Here is a 21,486-nt window from a genome sequence, read left to right on the forward strand (position 1 = left end):
TTTTACTGTCCGCAAAGGCAGCTATCGTAACATACAAGTTTCATACGATTTTTCGATAAGATTTTTTTGATGTTTTTTTTATAACTGTGGTCGGACTGCAAAAACTGACTGGTTATGGTGAGGCCGACCAAGACACGTCAACAGGTTTATTTTAGCTATTATAATCTGTTTGTTTCATTCTATTTTTCGATGAGGTAAATTGTAGGGATTGTAGCTGTCACGTGGTACCACAAATTTGGTCGGACTGCAAAAACTGCCCGGCTAAGGTGAGCCCGACCAAGCCATACGTCAACAGGTTTATTTTAGCTATTATAATCCGTTTTTTTCATCCTATTTTTCGACAAGGTAAATTGTAGCTGTCACGTGGTACCACAAATTTGGTTGGACTGCAAAAACTCGTAGCCTGGCAGCAAAAACTGCCAATTCTATTTCTTGATGAGGTAAATTGTAGCTCTCACGTGGTACCACAAATTTGATCGACCCAATCGCCAATCGGCCGGCCAATACAGGATTTGGCCGACCATTTTTTTTTACTGTCCTCAAAGGCAGCTATCGTACCATACAAGTTTCATACGATTTTTCGATAGGTCTTTTTCATGTTTTTTTTTTATAAATTTGGTCGGACTGCAAAAGCTGCCAGGTTAAGGTGAGGCCGACCAAGACATACGTCAACAATTCTATTTTCTATTTTTCGATGAGGTAAATTGTAGCTGTCATGTGGTCCAATAAATCTGGTCGGACTGCAAAAACTGCCAGGCTAAGATGAGGCCGACCACTTTTTTTTTACTGTCCCCAAAGTCAGGTACCCTACCATACAAGTTTCATTCTATTTTTCGATGAGGTATTTTTTTTATGTTTTTTTGGTCCAACGTTTTCGCCATTTGTACAAAATCTGCCAGGTTAAGCCTAGGCCGACCAAGTGCGTTGGACGGTACTAAATGTCAGGTACCTCTACAGGGTAGGTACATTCTATTTTTTGATCAGGTTTGTTTCATGCAGCCGGCAACCGGACTAAAACTCTTATAGTATAACTTAGAAATCTAAATGAAAGTTCAAATAGCGTTAATAAAAGTTGATTTGTGACATCATTTGTTTCATTTATGTGTTCAATACAAAAGTGTCCATTAATGGATGTTCATAATTGGGTCCATGTCCATGACTGGGTGTCCATTACTGAATTTTTGATGTCCATCAATGGTGATTTCGTAAATTTCAATTTATATATTTTTTATTAATTATGTATTAAACATACAGAATTTATGGTTTTGTTTAAATGTTCCTCATGTATTTAAGTGCCGAAAAAAAAATCACCATTTTTGTATCGTCAAAAAACATCCCATTTTTAAACGAAATTCTAATTTAGTGCGCTTAACATGTCCATGATTGGTGCCGTCACTCTAGCTCGGACAACTCATGGCAAAAACACCAGCATTTTTGCAATGAACAGTCCGAGCTATGCATATGTATAATAATGAAATGTAAAACTAACTCTTGTCTGTGGAACATATGTGGCTACAATGATGAAAAATACATATCCAATTGATTATGTTGCTTTTTGTTATTTGTTTATAGGACAATAATCCGAAATGGGAGGGCTGGACACCAAACTCTTTAAAAAGACCTATTTCCGATGTTTTAAAATCTTCTAAGGACTCCAAAGTCAACAATAGTTGGTTGAAAAGAAGGAGACCAGCAAAATTTAGGTGACCAGCTTGTACAAGAAAAAATTGATTTGGTAAAAACATTAAAAGAAAATGCACGGGAGGAGTCCAGAAGAAGAATTTTAATTTTAGATGAACAGCTAAAGCAGGAGAAAATTAAAACACAAAAAATATTACAAACAAATGTATAACCATTTATATATTTGAATTTTTTTTGTTAGCCGGATAAATATTACTTTAATTTAATGTTTCAAAGTTTTTGGCATTTTGTTAATTCTTTAACTCAATAAGTAAAAAATAAATGTGTTTATTTTTGTAACTAGGTATGACTGTAACTAGAAGTTAAATTTAATACTTAACTAGGTAGGTATGTATGTAGGTACCAAAAGTTATGTAAAGTATTCATGTTTTTGTGATATAGTTTGATGGAACTTGTATTTTAAGTGTAATCCTAAGGTTACCTACGAAATATATTGATTTGATTTGATTTATTCCTAAATAAGATAAATAAATAAAATAAGACAGGAGCTAAAATACTTAACTGCTTTTATTTTGTAATAGTAATAATAATATAACGTTACTATACAGGCTTCTACAAATAGTGTAAAGTTTTAAAATAATTATTAATTAACCTTCTCCTCACTGGGTTAATGTCTCTTGCATTACCAAGAGACCGCTGCTCTCTTATCCTGCCTTGTTCTATAATACCATCCCATGGAGTAGGTAGTTCCAACTCAGGGTCGTCTGGAGGGCATTCTTCTCCTTTGGATTGTAGGATATTGTGAAGAACAGCGGTGGCAACAATTATAGGTAGGCAGTTTTTTAAATGCACATGCATTCCTAGTGCAAGTACTGGAAAACGTCTCTTCCATATCCCAAACAACCTTTCTATTGGATTCCTAGTCCTTATCTGCGATTCATTGTATGATGCCTCTTCATTTGTCTGAGTTCTATCAAGAGGCATCATCAAATAGCTGCGATTCATGTAACCGCTATCTGCCACAAGAAGAGAGTCGTTATATGTACCCATCTCGAATATTGCGTTTCTACGGGATGCACTGAAAATGCGCTCATCGTGAGCACTACCTGGCCATCTAGCAACAAGATCAGTGATTATGAGTCTGGCATTGCATACAGCCTGAACATTTATCGACATATATCCCTTTCGATTTCTAAAGGTTTCTGCATGATTACCTCCAGGTGAAATAATTTTAATATGGGTACAGTCCAATGCCCCTATCACTTTGGGAAATTTGGCAATGTTATAGAACTCCATTTGAGTTTCTCTGATATCTTCAGGAGTTTCTGGAAACCGTATGAAGTCCTTACTTAAAGAGGCCAGTGCAGCAGTCACTCGATGGATTACTCTGTTCGCTGTAGGTCTGCTAACACCAGCAAAATCTCCCATAGTTAACTGGTGACTCGCTGTGGCATAGTATCTCAAAGTGAGCAGCAGCTGATTTATAGGTGACAGAGAATTGTTCCTGAAAATAAACAAACATAATTATTTACTTACTAGCCGTGCCCGCAGCTTCGCCTGCGTGGAATTGTGTGTCAGTAAGCACCCCTAATTTAAGTATAATATATCCCTATCTACCCACCTCACCAAGCCCCCCCTTTTCCTCGGCTTCGGGTGACACATTCTAACAAAACTACTGACCCCCTTAGCTGGCCTCAGTCTAAAGGCTATCTAATTTGGTTGATTTCTTGGGAAACGTATGGTACTCTTCTAAAATAAAATTGTCGAATCGTGTTCTGTTATAGTTTCTAAGAGCTACCAGCCAATTTTTTTGTTAATATTTCGATTGTATAGATTTTCGACCCTTACGCGTTTATTATATGTATAGATAGATAGATAGAAGAAGATAGAAGATAGATAGGTAGGTGCTTACAACCACAAAATCATCCCTACATAAATGAAACATTTCATTATTTATGCTAGGAAGTAGGAGTTATACAGGTAGGTACTCACCTAACCTCAAATTATTGAATTGATAAATACCTAGTATAATTAATAATTATGTAGTCGAAAAACTTACCGATCGCTTGGATATTCCAACTTTCTTTCAACTAAAGTAAGCAATTCCAAGGCACTACGCTTACATAGACGAAATCTGGTAGAAAAAGCTCTCTCGTCATATTCTTCGAAATAACTGCGCCGTATTTGGAATACACGAGGTGCGCGTAATATTCGCTCAATATCTTCATAATCGTCGAGCACATTATTTTCGTCAAATATATAATTCAACGCGTCTTCCATTTTTTATTGTAAATTGTTTTTAAATAAACCTAAATAAATGTCGCGGGCACAGCTTTATGTCACACTAACCTATGTTTAAACTATGTCTGTTACTTCGTTTAAGTAAAACAGTCGATTACAGCACATAAACTACGGTTAGTGCGTGGTGGACAGTAAAATATTGTTAATCAGTCGTTAATTGTTTAAACAACCGATTAAAATTTAAACATTTGTTGGTGAACTCGACCCTTAGACTGTTCTTTCACGATTAACAGTTGAAATAAAACCTTTTTATTAGTTTGATGATTGCCATTACGTTGTGTCAACTTTGGTAATTCGAATAATTACATCCTCTTCGCTTATTAAACTAATGTGATAACAGATCCTGTCAATGTCATCACTGCTATTTCTAGTAAAATGGATCGACATTACGAATATTCTAATTTAGAGTACGTCGCGATGGTGCAGTTGTACGCTAGGGCTAACTACGACTCCCACGCCGCCCGGCGACTTTACGCGGAACCGGACCATTTACAGTCGCTGCGTCTTCGGGGGATTTTAAACCCCCAAGTTCCACACGGACGAACAATTGTCGCCGCAACACAGCGGCTGCTTAACCACGGGCAGTTTCAAACGCTACCACATGCACAGAGGTGATTGTGTATTGAACGTGGCGGATTGCAGTTCGAACAATTATTGCGGTATCGGGAAGTTTAAGTGTTTGTTTAAGTTTTTGATCATTAAAAGCTTGATCTTAACTTGTTATGTTTACTTTTAAGGATCTGCAAATTAAGTGCACGTAAGATGTGTGAAGGAAAAATAAATGGAACTACTTTTTAGGTTATTTTGTTTCATTCACTCAAAAGAATTAGGTAGGTACTACTGCAGTGCTACTACTGGTGTTAGGTCACTTTCGAGTTTCGTTCGACACATTTATAAATCTGGCATTTCTTAACATTATTTAAAAAAAAGATTACACATCGACTTTATATCGATAGCAGAATCATTTCGTTGCGGGAAAACAACCACTAAAATTTCACGGTGTATGTATATACAGGGTGATCAATCCAAATGGGTCAGTATGGAGAAGTCAGAAACTATGAGAGATAGCAATATCTGTTCTTAGGAACCATGGCTTCGATTTTAGATTTAATAATAATGGCATTCAATATTTTTTTAAATCTATCATACATAACCGGGATTCGAACATGGTCAATATTCTTGTTGTTTGTTTGTATGGCAACTTTTAAACGATGCGTGATAGGTGGGGGGTTATCGACCAAATATCATAGAGGGCCCCGAGACAAAACAAAGTACATTAAAAAAAATCAAAATGGCCGACTTTTTTTTTAATTTTTTCAAGTTGGTCCGAGCGCGCTGAGATTCGGCATGCGGCGAGCCTGGGGGCCCAAGATTACAATGTCAAAAAAATATTTTTGGAAAAATGCAAAATGGCGGCGGACACGGGCAAAGTAAAATTTTCAAGTAGGTTAAGCGAGCCCGAAGGGCGAGCTTCATGCCGGGAGGCCGAAGGCCGCCCCGGTGGAAGGCCGAATGCCCTGAGCCTCCACCCCTACTCCCAAAACGCGAGGTCGAAGGCCGAACTGCGTGAATTCGGTGCTTCCAAGCGTTCTACCAAGTCAACTGTATTGATGACCGAAGCCGGCAGGCCGAATGCCCCACGGCGAAGCGTCGAGGCTTGCGAAGGCCGAAGGCCGAGCTCTGCGTAGGGCCGAAGGCCCGAAGCGTCACACGAGAGGGGGAAGTTGGAGCTTAAACACGACCCAACACTTTTCCTATTGGGAGTCGCTTTTTGGGCGTCGGGGTGGAGGCTTCGGGCCTTCGGCCCTCCACCGGGGTCGGCCTTCGGCCTCCCGGCCTGAAGCTCGCCCTTCAGGCTCGCTTAACCTACTTGGAAATTTGTCTTTGCCCGTGTCCGCCGCCATTTTGGATTTTTCCAAAAATATTTTTTTGACATTGTAATCTTGGGCCCCCAGGCTCGCCGCATGCCGAATCTCAGCGCGCTCGGACCAACTTGAAAAAATTAAAAAAAAAGTCGGCCATTTTGATTTTTTTTAATGTACTTTGTTTTGTCTCGGGGCCCTCTATGATATTTGGTCGATAACCCCCCACCTATCACGCATCGTTTAAAAGTTGCCATACAAACAAACAACAAGAATATTGACCATGTTCGAATCCCGGTTATGTATGATAGATTTAAAAAAAAAATTAATGCCATTATTATTAAATCTAAAATCGGAGCCATGGTTCCTAAGAACAGATTTCGCTATCTCTTATAGTTTCTGACTTCTCCATACTGACCCATTTAGATTGATCATCCTGTATATTTCGAGGGTCAGAATGAGAGTTCTCGCTCGTCTTCGGAAGGCGAAGAGGACTCCGCATCGCTTCCACCTAATAAGCGTAGAAAATTTAGTTCACACCGTCGCTTTTAGGCTTTGGAAAAGCAAATGACGTTTATACTAGGCTGCTTATCGCAACTGCCTCATTATTTAGAAATCGAGCAGTTCCAAATTAATTTGACTTATCCCAATGACAGCTTGAAAGTATTTTTTTTCTAAATACTTGACACAAAATTTAAGCAGGTATAGTAATAGCCCTCCGATCGACTTTGGCCACTTGTAAATAAAATTCAGGCCTATCTATATACAGTGAAACCTGGTTAAGTGGGACCTGGATATGTGAGAAACCTCTATAGCTGGGATTCATGGTGCGGTCCCGACACTTTAGCACTGAATTACCTCTGTTAGTGAGAAAAAAAGAACCTCTATAACTGGGATTAGTTTTGTGATTTTATAGTCACATTTACCTCTATAATTGAGACAGAGAGTGTAATTTACCTCTTTTACTGAGACTATATTTATAAAATTACATTTTCCTAATTGTTTTTTTTAGAATTTTATACGAATTACCTCTGTCACGTCAATCTATGACTTCTCTAATTTGGACTTTATTGATCTATTTCCGTATTCTTCCTAACTCTTAGTCTATCCACAAATCTCGCATTTTCTTAATTGTGTCTTAACGACTTCAAGTTTCATTTAGTTACTATGTAGTTAAAACTATCGAAACGAAAGCTGAAATCATGATAAGTAACAAGAATAAACAAATTTTCATTTAATTAATTTCTAATACTCATTGCGTCTTCCGTCCGTATCAAATTTAATTGAAAATCTATCCTTTGGAAAATCATTCAAAATAAATTCAAAGAAATATTTAAATAGACTTAAAAATATTTAGGGACAAGGATTATTTTACCTAAACATTTAAAGATAATTACAAAATACCTTATTAACCACCTCTATAACTGAGATATATCCTCTATTCTCACCTGTATTAATGGGACCCTCTGTAAATGAGACAGAAATTTATTTGTACCTGGCTAACTCTGGGAGCCTGTGTAAGTGGAAAACACAACACAGGCTCCCAGAGTTAGCCAGGTACAAATAAATTTCTGTCTCATTTACAGAGGGTCCCATTAATACAGGTGAGAATAGAGGATATATCTCAGTTATAGAGGTGGTTAATAAGGTATTTTGTAATTATCTTTAAAAATAAATAAGGTAAAATAATCCATGTCCCTAAATATTTTTAAGTCTGTTTAAATATTTTTTGAATTTATTTTGAATGATTCTCCAAAGGATAGATATTTCAAAACTAAATTAAATTTGATACGGACTTCATTGCGTATTAGAAATTTAATAAATGAAAATTTATTTTTTCGTGTTACTTATCAAAATTTCAGCTTTCGTTTCGATAGTTTTAACTACTTACATAAATTAACTAAATCAAACTTAAAGTTGTTTAGACACAATTAAGCAAATGCGGAATTTGTGGATAAACTAAGAGTTAGTAAGAATACGGAAATTTTTCAATGAAGTCCAAGTTAGAGAGGTCATAGATTGACGTTATCTCAGATACAGAAGTCAATTCCCTATAAAATTCTAAAAACCAATTAGGAAAATGTAATCTTATAAATATAGTCTCAGTAAAAGAGGTAAAATACACTCTCTGTTTCAATTATAGAGGTAAATGTGACTATAAAATCACAACAACGAATCCCAGTTATAGAGGTTCGTTTTTTCTCAGTAACAGAGGTAATTCAGTGCTAAAGTGTCGGGACCGCACCATGAGTCCCAGCTATAGAGGTTTCTCACTTATCCAGGGCCCACTTAACCAGGTTTCACTGTATTTCGAAGGTCAGAATGAGAGTTCTCGCTCGTCTTCGGAAGACGAAGAGGACTCCGCATCGCTTCCACCTAATAAGCGTAGAAAATTTAGTTCACACCGTCGCTTTTAGGCTTTGGAAAAGCAAATGACGTTTATATCAGGCTGCTTATCGCAACTGCCTCATTATTTAGAAATCGAGCAGGTCCAAATTAATTTGACTTATCCCAATGACAGTTTGAAAGTAACTTTTTTTTCTAAACACTTGACACAAATGACTTTGGCCACTTGTAAATAAAATTCAGGCCTATCTATATATATATATATATATATATATATATATATATATATATATATATATACACGCTGAAATTTTTATCGTTTTGTTCCCGAAGCGTAGTGGTTAGGTATCGATTACACAGCCAAATAAAATTGTCAAAAAAAATCTAGCTCTTAGTTTCAAAATTGCCAAATAAATAAAAAATAATACGGGTAATTCCATGATAACTTACGTTACAATTAGAACTTTTCATTGCAAAACAAATGTATTTTTTGAGTACATTAATAAACAATCCGAATTCTTTTTTGTACGTTTAAATACAACATCGGACCGCCCTTTTTGTTTAATTTAACATCAGCAAAAACCAAACAATAGTCTCACATAAGTTCACACTAAAATGTAGTGGTAACTCGTGTTACACGAAATGGACACATCGTTTTGAGACCTTACTGTAATTGAATATTTCTCTGATATTTACGATCAATTAGGTTTTGTTTCAATGAAAACTGTTAAGTCAGTAATCAAAGTATTTTAATGTGGTAAGAAATAATAATAAACATTACAAGCAAAAATTTTAAAAATATTTTAGTATGGTAACTTGCGTTACCTAGAAATAGTAACTTTTGTTACTTCTAATTATACTATTTAAGTACGCATAGGTACTAACTTAAACATAATGAAAATTCTGATTTAAACTTTCACGATTATTAAACATTATCAAACTGCACAACGGGACTTAATCGCGTATTTAAGTTTTAAGATTTACCTCCGACGTTTCGAGGACGGCGTTGTCCCCGTGGTCTCGGAGAAGACTGGCTCAAGTTGACATCAACATCTTCTAGCCGCGCGAGTTTTTCGAACTACCCGCACTTGGTCTTGTTTATCAGTTTGAACGTTTTGCGCACTAGGGATGTCACTCTGTCGACACACAACACTAACGATATTCGATTTATCGACTGTCGATATTCGTTTCCGCTTACATTTACTAATGACTGGATTCCATGTGGATGAGATCTTAAAACCCTCGTCCCGATTAAAATTGCAATGTTTTTTGATTTCAATGGCTTCCCGCACTTTTCTACTGTACTACACAAACAACTACCTGTAAACTGTGTACTGTGTGTTGTGTAAACTGATAAACAAGACCAAGTGCGGGTAGTTCGAAAAACTCGCGCGGCTAGAAGATGTTGATGTCAACTTGAGCCAGTCTTCTCCGAGACCACGGGGACAACGCCGTCCTCGAAACGTCGGAGGTAAATCTTAAAACTTAAATACGCGATTAAGTCCCGTTGTGCAGTTTGATAATAATGAAAATTAAAAAAAAAATAGACGATTGTTCTCGTACTTCTCCTCCGTAATATTTTTATCGTTTTATTCTTCGATATTATTGGTTATAAGACTCTTTTGGAGTTTATTATCCTTCCAGAACACTTTGTGACACTTCGACACTCCTGGAATAGCTGGAGCCTTTGAAAAGCATTCTTCTAGTTTCAGAAGTTCTGCTCTTGCTTCAATTTCCTCCGTTGGAACTACTGCCACTTTTACCGCCGAGTCTTTAGCAGCTGAAGCAAACTGCTCAGCATTTAATACATTTGCTTTCCTTTTCAAGACCTTTCCACGTACAAGCCTTTTTAATGCTCCTCCGATTCCATCAACCGGGCCTTTACCATGCGAGGTGGCAAAGTAGTTCCAAATCAGGTGAAGGTTGTGCTTTTTTTCCAGCTGTTGAATACATTCGATAACAAATTTGTTTTTAAACTGGGAAGCTGGGCCGTCCGACCACAACTGCACTTCCTTGACGTCTGTTGGTAAATCGTCTAGTATTCGGTCGATGTAAACCATTGCTGTCTTTTTATTATGATGACGATCATCAGACACAAGAACAATTGGATGTTGTTTACCTGTCATCCATAAAGATACTGTAAACAAAGTAACTTGAGGCTGCACCCAGTGAAAACTCTGCACTTCATCCTGAGCTACGCACGTGTAATTTTCAGAATAGTCCACCTGAATCAGCACTTTCTCAAAATCAGTTGTGTTAGAAATTTCAGTTTTGTGATTATGGTAGGAGGACGCCTGATTCCGTTTGATGTAAGCATGTTCAAAAAACTTAGGACCCATTTCGACTATGTGCTGGATCAATTCATTTACTGTGCCCATTACCTGAATTTTACTAAGTTTGCCGTTGTGGTTTGCCCATACAAACCAGCTAGTTTCGACCTCAGGACCCACGTTTTCGCAACATTCCAAATACTCGTTAAGTTTAATTTTAAGCATTTCCTTGCAATTGTTACAGTCTTTCAACCAGCATGCTCTTGTTGGAACTGTGCAAATGAAGCCATTTAAAAAATTATGATCGTAGTATGGACTTCCTATCACGTGATGCAATGAATTAACTGCCAGAGAGAAATTTTCATGGTATTTGCATAGACAATCATTATGTGGCAATTTATTAGACAGGTAAACATGTTTTGGTCGAAGCTCAGCAAACTTGCTACGTCCTACAATGTTGCCAAACTCTTCCACAAATAGACCATAGGTTTCACTCACTGAGGAATACAAATGACGGATCTGTATTTTTTCTTTTTCTCCTCTTTCATTTCCAACTGTGATATAGTCTTTTAACCCAGGAGCTTGGCGGCTTATGCCCTCGCGTTGGTAAAATGTATGTATATCATTTATTATTTTTCCGTCCAGTCCATATGCACCACGTGAAAGTTCGGCGTTTTCCTTTGGGCACTCAGCCAAAAGTTTTTCAAGCACCAATCGTTTTTTCATGGGACAAGTAGGTAATACCTTACGGGCACGAGCTACGGCTTTTCCAAGCGATTGTGGGGTAAAACGGATAGAAGTGTCATTCAGAGTCTGCTGATTAATCTGTTTTTTTAAAAGTCGATGTTTTGCCACCCTTTCTTTGATTTTCTTTAATTACTTTTGCTTTTTTTGATGGCGGTAAACGTTTGAATTTCTCCTTCTTCTTTTGTCTTGTTTTACGCCCAGCCTCGTTTACTTTTTTTTTATATTCTTCATATTGACCGTTTTCCTTTAACTTCTCCCTTCTTCTCTTCATCTTTTCAGCAGCACTGAGTGGCATTTTAACTGCTAAAAATATCATATTATTAAGGTAACTGTTGTTACATTGAGGTAACACAAGTTACCGGTAACTTGGGTTACAAACTTTAAAAGTGAATTTAAAATATACTTTTGTTATAAGTAGCAAATTAATAACGCAATATCATTCGCCTTAACGATATGAAAGAGTTGCGTGAGAGTTATTAAGGTCAGTTTAATATAACTTAATATAATTGAAAAACAATGCATAATGGTAACTTTCGTTTCAAATAACGACTATAGACTTTCCAGCTGCTATAGCCTTATGCTCAGTTTCAAAAAAAATAATCCGTTTATGGTTTTACATACAGCAATAACAGTATTAGAAGTAACATTGAAGTACTTACCGAATCCTTTATTAATACTTTAGGTAATTTGTAATCTTTTAGTCCGTTTTTCACCCAGTTTTGTTACAAAATCGAATGATAATGTTTAATGCGTTATATTCAAAGAACACAGTGACACATATGTGACAGGCGTTTTTTATACATTACTTTATAATGTCAAGACACAATTTGTCAGTAAAATGTATTGATTTACCCACAAAAAAAACACGAAGTTTTTTACTCTCTGTCATGGATATACCCATACAGAACTCGAAGCCGTGAGAATAAATAGTAACACAGAAAAATGCCGCCTCAAACCGTCGCCGCCGCCGCGATTTCATTCGTGCTGATTTTCTAAGGAGCTATCCCTCCCGCACCCCGCACGTCCCGCCGTCACCTGCGCAGTTCACCCCTGCACGGCCCCGTCGCCCACGAAACACCAGTCGCGATGCAATTAGTCACCAATAGGCTACTTGACTCATTTTTAAAATTCATCTCAAATTATCAACTAATTATCAGATTAGAGGAAAAAAAATATCACCTTATTTTTCCTCGACCTAAAAAACCGCAAAAAAATATTTTAAAACTTTACTTTTCGTAATCGCCCAAAAACGATGACCGCCATGTTAATTCATAAATTAGCTGTCGTGTGAGTCATCAGACTTGAAAAACGGTTGCGGTTTTGTCCAGGGTTGGTGTCACAGATAGAGCTAGATGGAGGTAATTGAGCAGGACTTGTAAAAAGTAATGCTTACCTTTTTAATCTCAAGAAGTACGCCCATAAGGTAACGAGATGACACCAATCAACTTGATGTCATCGGTCTAATAGTTGATAAGTCAATGTTTGGTGTCAATGTCAAATGTTATTGTTACAAGCGAATGCTAACGAATTTCACTCGTATAAGATTCTGTGTGTAAAAAAATGGATCGTAATTATGAGTATTCCAACGTGGAATACGTTGCCATGCTGGATGCCTACGTACGTTCTGGTTTCAACATGAACCAAGCCCGGATACTGTATGCGCAGCCTGAAAATTTGAACCATTTACGTGCGCAGGGGATTGCCGAACCACAAATTCCGGCCCCTAATACGTTTTTGGCTGTCAGGCAGCGGCTCCTGAACCATGGCCAACTCCGTACTCCTGCACACGCGCAGGCACGCGGTCGACCACACTACGCGGCGGAGCTCGAGGAAGACATAATTGAATACTTCGAGCGGCACCCTATGAGAAGCACACGTATGGCCGCTCGGAGATTTGCTGTCAGTCAGTATTATGTCTGGAAGATATTAAACTCCGAAGGGCTGCACCCGTTTCACTTTCGCAAAGTGCATGCTTTGTACGAGAACGACGGGCCTGCTAGGATAGCGTTTTGTCAGTGGATTTTAGAGCATCAAAACGTAAACGTATTGTGGACGGACGAATCTACGTTTACACGTGTGGGGCTCTACAATCAACACAATGAACACTTTTGGGCGTTTAATAATCCGCACTGCATTCGTGAATCGTGCCATCAAGTGAGATTCAGTGTTAACGTATGGGCTGGGATAATTAACGATTCAATCATCGGACCCTATTTCATTGAAGGTAATTTGAATGGCCTCAATTATTTGGAAATGCTGAGGGAGGTGATTCCAAATCTAATGGAGGATGTGCCCATCGCTTATTTACGCGATATTTTTTATCAGCACGATGGATGCCCGGCCCATTATCGGCTGGAAGTGCGGAGGCACCTGGACGAAGAGTTTGGAGACCATTGGATTGGGCGCGGCGGACCAGTGGCCTGGCCTCCACGTAGTCCGGATTTAACGCCAATGGATTTTTTTTTGTGGTCGCAAGTGAAAAGACTGGTTTTTACCGAGGAAGCTCAAACTCGCGATGAACTGAGACAAAAAATAATTCGTGCTTTCGAGACTGTGAAACGTGACAGAGACACTTTACGTAAGCTTAAAGACAATTTAGTAAGACGTGCACACATTTGCATTCAGCGTAATGGACAACATTTTGAACAATTATTGCGTTACCGTGTGTGATTTGTGTACATAGCTAAAAACTAAGGGTACTCACCGACCGAATCCAAGAAGGTACTTGATTATTAAAATTATAGTAAATACGCGTTGATTTCAATCTTTTAAATACGCCATAATACCTTATACCTACCTAGCCGATTCTAATTGTATTATTTTATTAAAACGTTAAAATACCGATACAACAGGGTAAGTAGGTTAGGTTATGATGGTCCTAAGCCCATAAAAGTATGAAGGAAAGATTGAAAGCAAGTCTAACAGTAACCCTTAATCTTACGTACATACCACTAAACATTCGTACGGCGGCGCCACGATTAGGTACATAGCCGGTTCCTAGCGCAGGCGGCAACGCGGTGGTTATGACTTTTTCGACGTGACGTCAGCGGTGTTACTACGTGTTTTACTCATTTCGTGAAACTGATTTTTCACTTGCTTATTTTTTTCATTTGAAGAGCTAGATTTTTTTTGACAATTTTATTTGACTGTATAATCGATACCTAACCTCTATGCTTCGGGAACAAAACGATAAAAATTTCAGGGTGTATATAAATGCGCCTTCAGCGTATTGATATTTCGGACACTGAGCAGCATTGTAATACTTATAAAAGTCTCTTATCGAAATCGAAATTCACCACCTTAAAATGCGTTTTTTCGTTTTTATTTGTTACCGCGAGCTCTGATAAAAGTGATAAAAGGTCAGAGGATAACTAATAAGACTAATTGTTGTTGTGGAGGAGGACGACTAGGTAATTGTTGTTGCAATGTTACAGTGTTGCATGCCAGAATATACGCATTTTTGAAAGCATTCTGCATTTAGCCTATAGGCTACCTGTGAAGGAACACAGAGAAAGGAAAACACAGGACGAGAAAGAATTAGAGAAAAGAAAATTGGAAATCCAGGAAAGATTCAGGACAAAAACTGGTCTGTTGATAGATAGGGATGCTTAAAGCAAACTTCGGCAATACCAACGACGGTAATACAAGAAGATTTTTTGAATATACCGAATTGGCTGCTGATATTACAGGGATTAACCATGAATTTATTCACAGGTGCAAAGTAATTTTCGAAGCAATTTCTAGTGGGCACAAAATTGACGTCGTCAAATACAACGCATATGCCACGGCAGAGTTGTACGTTAAAGAGAATGGTCGACGATGCATTTATAAGATACTATTGCACGGTGCAAATATAATCGAAAACGCAATATTACCAATCGGCCAACTTTCGGACGAGGCAGAAGCCCGAAATAAACATTTTCGAGCATATAGACTGAACTTTGCAAGGAAGTTTTGAAGGGAAGAGTGCAACCTCGATATCTACCACAGACTATTACTTACATCGGATCCTCTTTAAGATCGGCTATACTATCCAAATTCCCTGAGAAGGTAGTTTATGAGTTGCACCTATTAACATTGACAGACAACATAGATAATATACGAAGCGGTCTCAAAAAAATTATTACAGCAATGGAGAGTGCGAAAGAAAGCGTTCCAAGTAGTAGTGAAAAAATCTCCACAGCTGCACTACATATTACTGCCTACCAGCGGAAAGGGAAGTGAGAGACATGAAGTGATTTCCAAATTTATGCTCATTCTAGATTCTAATACAACCTACATTCTATTCTGATTGTTTGGCGGAGATTCTTTCTCCGCCGCGGACCTCCACAACTCCCCTTATAGCCCGACCCTGTCCACTCACAGCCCTTTGGCTTATTCTTGGCTGTTTATATTCTAATTCTCATTCTTAATTATCCTTTCATCTCTCTAATCCAATTACTGATGAGACTATATTTCTAACACTCACCGATTTAAACCCGCAGGTCTTCTTTCTTTCTATCCAACTTACTTCCCGCCACGCGAACATTGTTCCGTTGGGAAAAAACGTCTTCTTCCTCCTACTGTGAAAGATTCGTTAACCGTTTTTAAACATTCTGTCAGTGCTGCCAGTATAAACAATTAAAACTGTCCAAGGCATACACTTACCTGCTATTTTGTTGAGGATCGCGTACGTCACGACACCTCCCATGGCCATATCAACACCCTGGATTTTTGCAAAGAGAATGGCATTACTTTGCTCTCATTTCTTCCGCATTGCTCGCACAAACTCCAGCCATTAGGCCCTATATGTGTGCCTATGGACGGGCCTATACATGGGCCCATATGTGGGGTCTATGGACGGTTTCCAGGACACAATGTGTGGTCTTATTGGATAGATTTAGGCATACGTTTTAATTTTATTTACGCCTTTTAACCATAAAACAAAAAAACTGCACATTATCTTAAGTTCCCAAGAGTTCTTCCAATACTTGTCATAACCTCAATTTTTTAGTAATGTTTACTATTAACGAGCATGATTGTGCATTGTAGGTTTAGCTTTGCTTAAGGTCATGCACAACCTTATTCAATATTAAATCTTGTTAATTCTCGTTATTTCTACAAATTAAAGAATATAAAATATTCTCAATTGTGACTCGCCCTGTCTTTGGACATTTAAAAAGGTAAGTCCATACTGAGATTCTTCAAAACCTTTTAACATTTTTTATCATAAATCAGTGCCAATCTTTAGATGCCTTTGATCTTCAACCCCTCTGTTTCCCTTTTGTTTTAGAATCAAGAAATTATCAGCGGCTGCCGTTCCGATGTTTCTGTCCCTAAATTCAATTCCTCCACGCAAACATCCCCAGTAAAAATAATATTTCTTACTTCCATTTCCCCTTTAAATCATGCTGCTCACCCTTCCCTCAATAAGTCTACCCAAACTCCTAGAGTCCTCCCCATTGCCATAGTGGCTCCCACTTGCAATCTTCCTCACTATTACATTCCCCCTTCAGATCCGCCTTCCCTAAACAGCAGCAGTACTTCTGCCTCTGATCCCATCAGACTGTATGATCCAGCACTACTGGACGATACCTTTGTAATTGTCTCTCTAGCATGATCTCTTGTGTCTATAAACCTGCCGGGTTTTTTTTATAACTTGAAAACTTCTTTTATTGAAATATTTTAACTTTCTAGAAATTGACGAGGTGATGTAAAGTAAATGGAAATAGACCCTATCATTATGATAATACGGTTCGTTTTAATGCAGTTTGGAGTCGTAGAAACTTCTAGAACAACGGATGCATTTAGCGGATTTTAATCATCATTCTCTTGCCCTTGTCCCATTCACTTGGGGTCGGCGCAGCATGTCTTTCTCTTCCACACCTCTCTGTCGCCCGTCATTTCATCATTCACTTGCATTCGTTTCATATCATCTCTCACACAGTCCATCCACCTTTTCCTCGTACTTCCCTCCACATTCATTCGTAATACCTTTCTCGTCACATGACTTTCATCCCTCCGCATCACATGCCCGTACCACGCTAGGCGATTTGCCCTTACTTTTTCTGTTATGGGTGCAACTTTCAGGCTTCCTCTTATATACTCATTCCTTATCCTATCCATTCTCGTCACGCCACACATCCATCTCAACATTCTCATCTCCGCTACATGCAATCTCTTTTCATCAGTCACCTTTAGGGCCCAACACTCTGATCCATACATGACGACAGGTCTTATGACTGATTTATAAATTTTACCCTTCAACCGAAGAGGCATTCGGGCGTCGCAAATGGTTCCCGTGACCTGTCGCCATTTCATCCATCCTGTGCTAATCCGGTTTTTCACGTCACGGTCAATATCGCCATCGCACTGTACGAGCGAACCGAGGTACTTAAAGTCGGAGCAGACCGGCAGTGTAACGCTGTCGAGTTCTATGGCAGCAAAACTGGAGAGCCCGCCAAAATCGCAGAACATGTGTTCCGTTTTAGATCTGCTGATCTTTAGGCCAACATTCTCCAATTTTTGCCGCCATTTCTCAAGTCTGCTCTGCACCTCAAGTTCGTTTTCACCAACAAGCACAATGTCATCGGCAAACAGCATACACCAGGGTGCCTCCTCCTGTATGTCTGACGACAGAGCGTCCATAACAAGCAGGAAGAGGCGAGGGCTTAAAGCCGATCCCTGGTGCAAGCCTACCGTGGCACCGCGGGCATTAAGCGGATTTTAATATTTTCACAAATTCTATAGGAACTTTTTGAATATTTTCTAGGGTTCTTAAGATAAATAGATATATTTTTATTTCAAAATGTAGTAAACTATCAAAAAGTAATAAACTATCATTGGAAGTGTAGAAATACAGCTGCGGTACTTCCTTTCTGATTGGGTTTGCTTTTGCCAACAAAAAATTAGACAAAGCTAAATCTATGTGCGAGTCCCGCTACTTAACCCTGGCCAGAGCCTCAAATATTGGAGACTTCACCTATGTTAAAGGTTATTGTAAAAAGACCATGAAATCATTACAATATGAAGTAGATATTAAGCTGCACAAATATGGAAGTCAATAAATTGAGTAAAAAAAAACACAATTATTCTATTCTATTTTATCGATTTTACCTGTGAAAAACGATGATTTCGAGTAGTCTGTGTATAAAAAACTATTGCAGCATAACCTCGAACCCTTTTCGGGTTTTAAATTAGGTCGTCTGGTAGCTTTTAGCCATAACTTTCTTAAACGAGCGTCATCAGGAAATTTATGCCCACCAATTTCTTTACAATGCATCACTTCACACGCCCTCGGCATGATTAAAATAAATTAATTCGCTTCTTCTTCATACAAAAATGCTTCAACTAGGAGAAAGCTATGTTGGCGCCATCTATGCAAACTTTTGACAGTTGCCAACCCCATTGAATGTTCAGAGGGCATTCAAGTCATAAAAGCTCGTCGCCTAAATAGAAAAGTTATTGATGACGGCACAACTAAGTGGATCCCTACCCAGTCTGTCGCTCTCACCTTTACGGGTCAAAATTTAACAGAAGATTTTCTGTGTATACAACTATACACCGCTTTGCCTGTGGAGATTTATCGCCTTCCCATTGCTGTAGGTTTGGCCACGTTAAGGCAGTCCCAGATGGTGTGTGCTCAGCCTCACGAAAGCGCTGGCTGCACAGTTCCGACGGAGTAGGCTTCTTGCTCGTTGTGTAGTGGCCCCCACCCAGCAACTCACCCATCTTATCCCGAACATTGTCGCCAGAAATCCATTAAATTAATTATGTCAGAGGAAAGTATTTCTTATACAGATGCCGGCAAAGCTTTTAATATACTACTTGCTACTTGACGAAACCCAACTTAAAGCGCACTCTTTTTTGGAAAAGGAAAATAGACCAACTTTTAACAAATTTAAAATATTTAGTAAAGCATACAATGCAGCCTTTGGGGGATGATTGGCTGTCAGTTATGTTTCATAATTCCGGTTTTTGGATTCCTGAGTGACGTCGGGCCGAGCGGCTCACGCTGGAGGGTAGCGGGATCCGAGGCACGGTCTTGCCGGTGGCCGACCGCAGGAAGTTGGGAGCCCAATTGTACGACAGCCACGTGCGAGAGGCTGCCCCGCCACCTAGCGAAAAATCCTGGAATAGCTCCACCGTGCCAGTTGGCGACTGGACGGGAGGACCCGGTGGGTTATTTCAGGGGGGCTCGGGCGTCCCCGCAGTCTCCAAGTGAGCTCCTCATTGTCCGGATTAGCTCAAGTGATCCAATTGGTAAACGCAACACCTCGACAGGCATTTTTTCACCCATCCCACACTCCACAAATATGAAATTGAAAAGAAAAAAGAATAGGGTTAAACACCGGCTGCACTTCCTCCCATTGAAAGTGCACCTCACCAACATCAGGGGGTTGCACTCAAATATCGATCCGGTCCACCACCATCTTGAAACCGAAAAACCGCACCTATTCTTTTTGACGGAGACGCAAATCAAAACCCCAGCGGACGCGTCGTACCTCAACTACCCAGGCTACTCACTGGACCATAAGATCAGAGCACGTGCTGGGGTCTGTGTGTACGCCCGCGATGACATTTGCTGCAAGCGTCTCCGTTGCTTTGAGGCTGCCGGGTTTTCCACTTTGTGGATTATGGTTGACTCGGGCTCAGAGAAAACTCTGTATGCCTGTGTCTACCGATCGCACAGCGGAAACCAGGAGACAACTAGGCTCTTTGACCACCTTACTGAGATGGCAGATAAAGCCCAACAGCGGTACCCTGCGGCTCAACTCGTATTCCTTGGGGACTTTAACGCCCACCACGAGGAGTGGCTGTTCCCGTTCAAGAATACTTGCCACGCTGGGAGGGAAGCGCGCAAATTTGCTGTATCCCTAAACCTTACCCAGCTGGTAAATGTTGCGACGCGGATACCGGATGTTACCGACCATACACCGAATTGCCTTGACCTTCTGCTGACAACTGATCCAGACGCACTCGGTTTCGGTCTCAGCTCCGCTAGGATCGTCCGATCACTGTCTAGTGAAATCCGTGTCGATCCACTCTCCTCCTGATCTCTGCCCTAGGGGCACGAGGAGAGTATGGCGGACTGAGATGAGATGCGGCATTTCTTTGCGTCTTTCCCCTGGCAGCAGGTCTGTTTTTCTTCGGGTGACCCCTCGTGTTCTGCTGAGGCTGTTGCGGATGTGATTCGGCAGGGAATGGAATATTTCATTCCGTTCTCCGACCTACCGCTCGATCACAAGACCCGAGCATGGTACAATTCGGACTGTGCTCGAGCCGAGGCCCTTAAGCAGTCTGCATACCAGGCTTGGGTATTAGCCCGCGATACCAAAGCTGGAGCACAGAGGGTTCGCGCGAGGAAAAAAGCCTTTAACTCAGCTGCCAAGTCCTGCAAACGGGTGCTTCGAAAGGCTCGATTCGACCACGTCAGTCGAATAGGGGCCAAACTCGCCTCCTACCCTCCTGGTAGCAAGCGGTTCTGGTCCCTGTCGAAAGCGGTCGAATCCAACTTTTGCCGACCCACATTGCCACCTCTGCAGAAACCTGATGGGACACTGGCCCACTCCGCGACAGAGAAAGCAAACTTGTTTGCTTCTCTGTTTGCGAGCAATTCACGTCTAGACGCAGGCTCAAAACTTCCACCTACGCTACCTCAATGCAGAGAATTGCTATTCATCAAAAAGAGGTACGCCGAGCTCTGCAGAATCTTGACGTGAATAAGGCCAATGGACCAGACGGTATACCTGCACGTGTACTAAAGCAGTGTGCGCCTGAGTTGTCTTCTGTACTGACACGCCTGTACCGCCTCTCTCTCCAAACAAGAACGGTGCCGAAATCCTGGAAGCTTGCAAACGTGCAGCCAGTACCCAAGAAGGGTAGTCGTGCTGATCCCTGCAATTACCGACCAATCGCCATTACCTCCATGCTCTGTAAAGTCATGGAAAGGGTACTTAACGGCAAGCTGCTGGCATACCTCGAAGCAAATGATCTGCTCAGTGACCGTCAATATGGCTTTCGCCGAGGTCGGTCTACTGGGGATCTTTTAGCGTATGTCACGCACTGCTGCGGCGAGGCCATCGAGAGGAACGGTGAAGCGCTTGCTGTTTCACTGGACATCTCGAAGGCCTTTGACAGGGTTTGGCACGCAAGTCTCCTTAGCAAGCTTCCTGCATACGGCATCCCTGCTGACTTTTGTAGCTGGCTATCTGATTTCTTGAGTGAACGGTCGATCAGTGTAGTTATTGATGGCTGCTCTTCGGACCTCATGGCCATTGACGCCGGTGTTCCTCAGGGGTCTGTTCTCTCCGCAACCCTTTTCCTGCTCCACATTAACG

General features: G+C 40.1%; 2 protein-coding genes across 2 annotated transcripts in view; one reads left to right on the forward strand and one right to left on the reverse strand.

Moving 5' to 3' along the window:
• LOC134670986 (uncharacterized) overlaps positions 1–14,779 on the forward strand; it is a 139,663-nt gene extending 124,884 nt beyond the window's left edge. The window contains exons 2-3 of the mRNA XM_063528807.1: positions 12,591–13,793; positions 14,649–14,779. Coding sequence (XP_063384877.1) covers positions 12,728–13,793; positions 14,649–14,779 — 1,197 coding nt within the window. The 5' untranslated portion in view covers positions 12,591–12,727. The remainder of the gene's footprint in view (positions 1–12,590; positions 13,794–14,648) is intronic.
• LOC134670508 (putative nuclease HARBI1) lies at positions 2,146–4,104 on the reverse strand. The gene is made up of 2 exons (XM_063528322.1): positions 3,701–4,104; positions 2,146–3,145 (listed from the first exon to the last, which is right to left on the reverse strand). Exons 1-2 carry the CDS (start codon positions 3,919–3,921, stop codon positions 2,254–2,256), a joined length of 1,113 nt encoding a protein of 370 aa, XP_063384392.1. The 5' UTR covers positions 3,922–4,104; the 3' UTR covers positions 2,146–2,253.
• Positions 14,780–21,486: the final 6,707 nt, after the last annotated feature.

Source organism: Cydia fagiglandana, chromosome 14 (assembly GCF_963556715.1).
Source record: "Cydia fagiglandana chromosome 14, ilCydFagi1.1, whole genome shotgun sequence".
Lineage (NCBI taxonomy): Eukaryota > Metazoa > Arthropoda > Insecta > Lepidoptera > Tortricidae > Cydia > Cydia fagiglandana.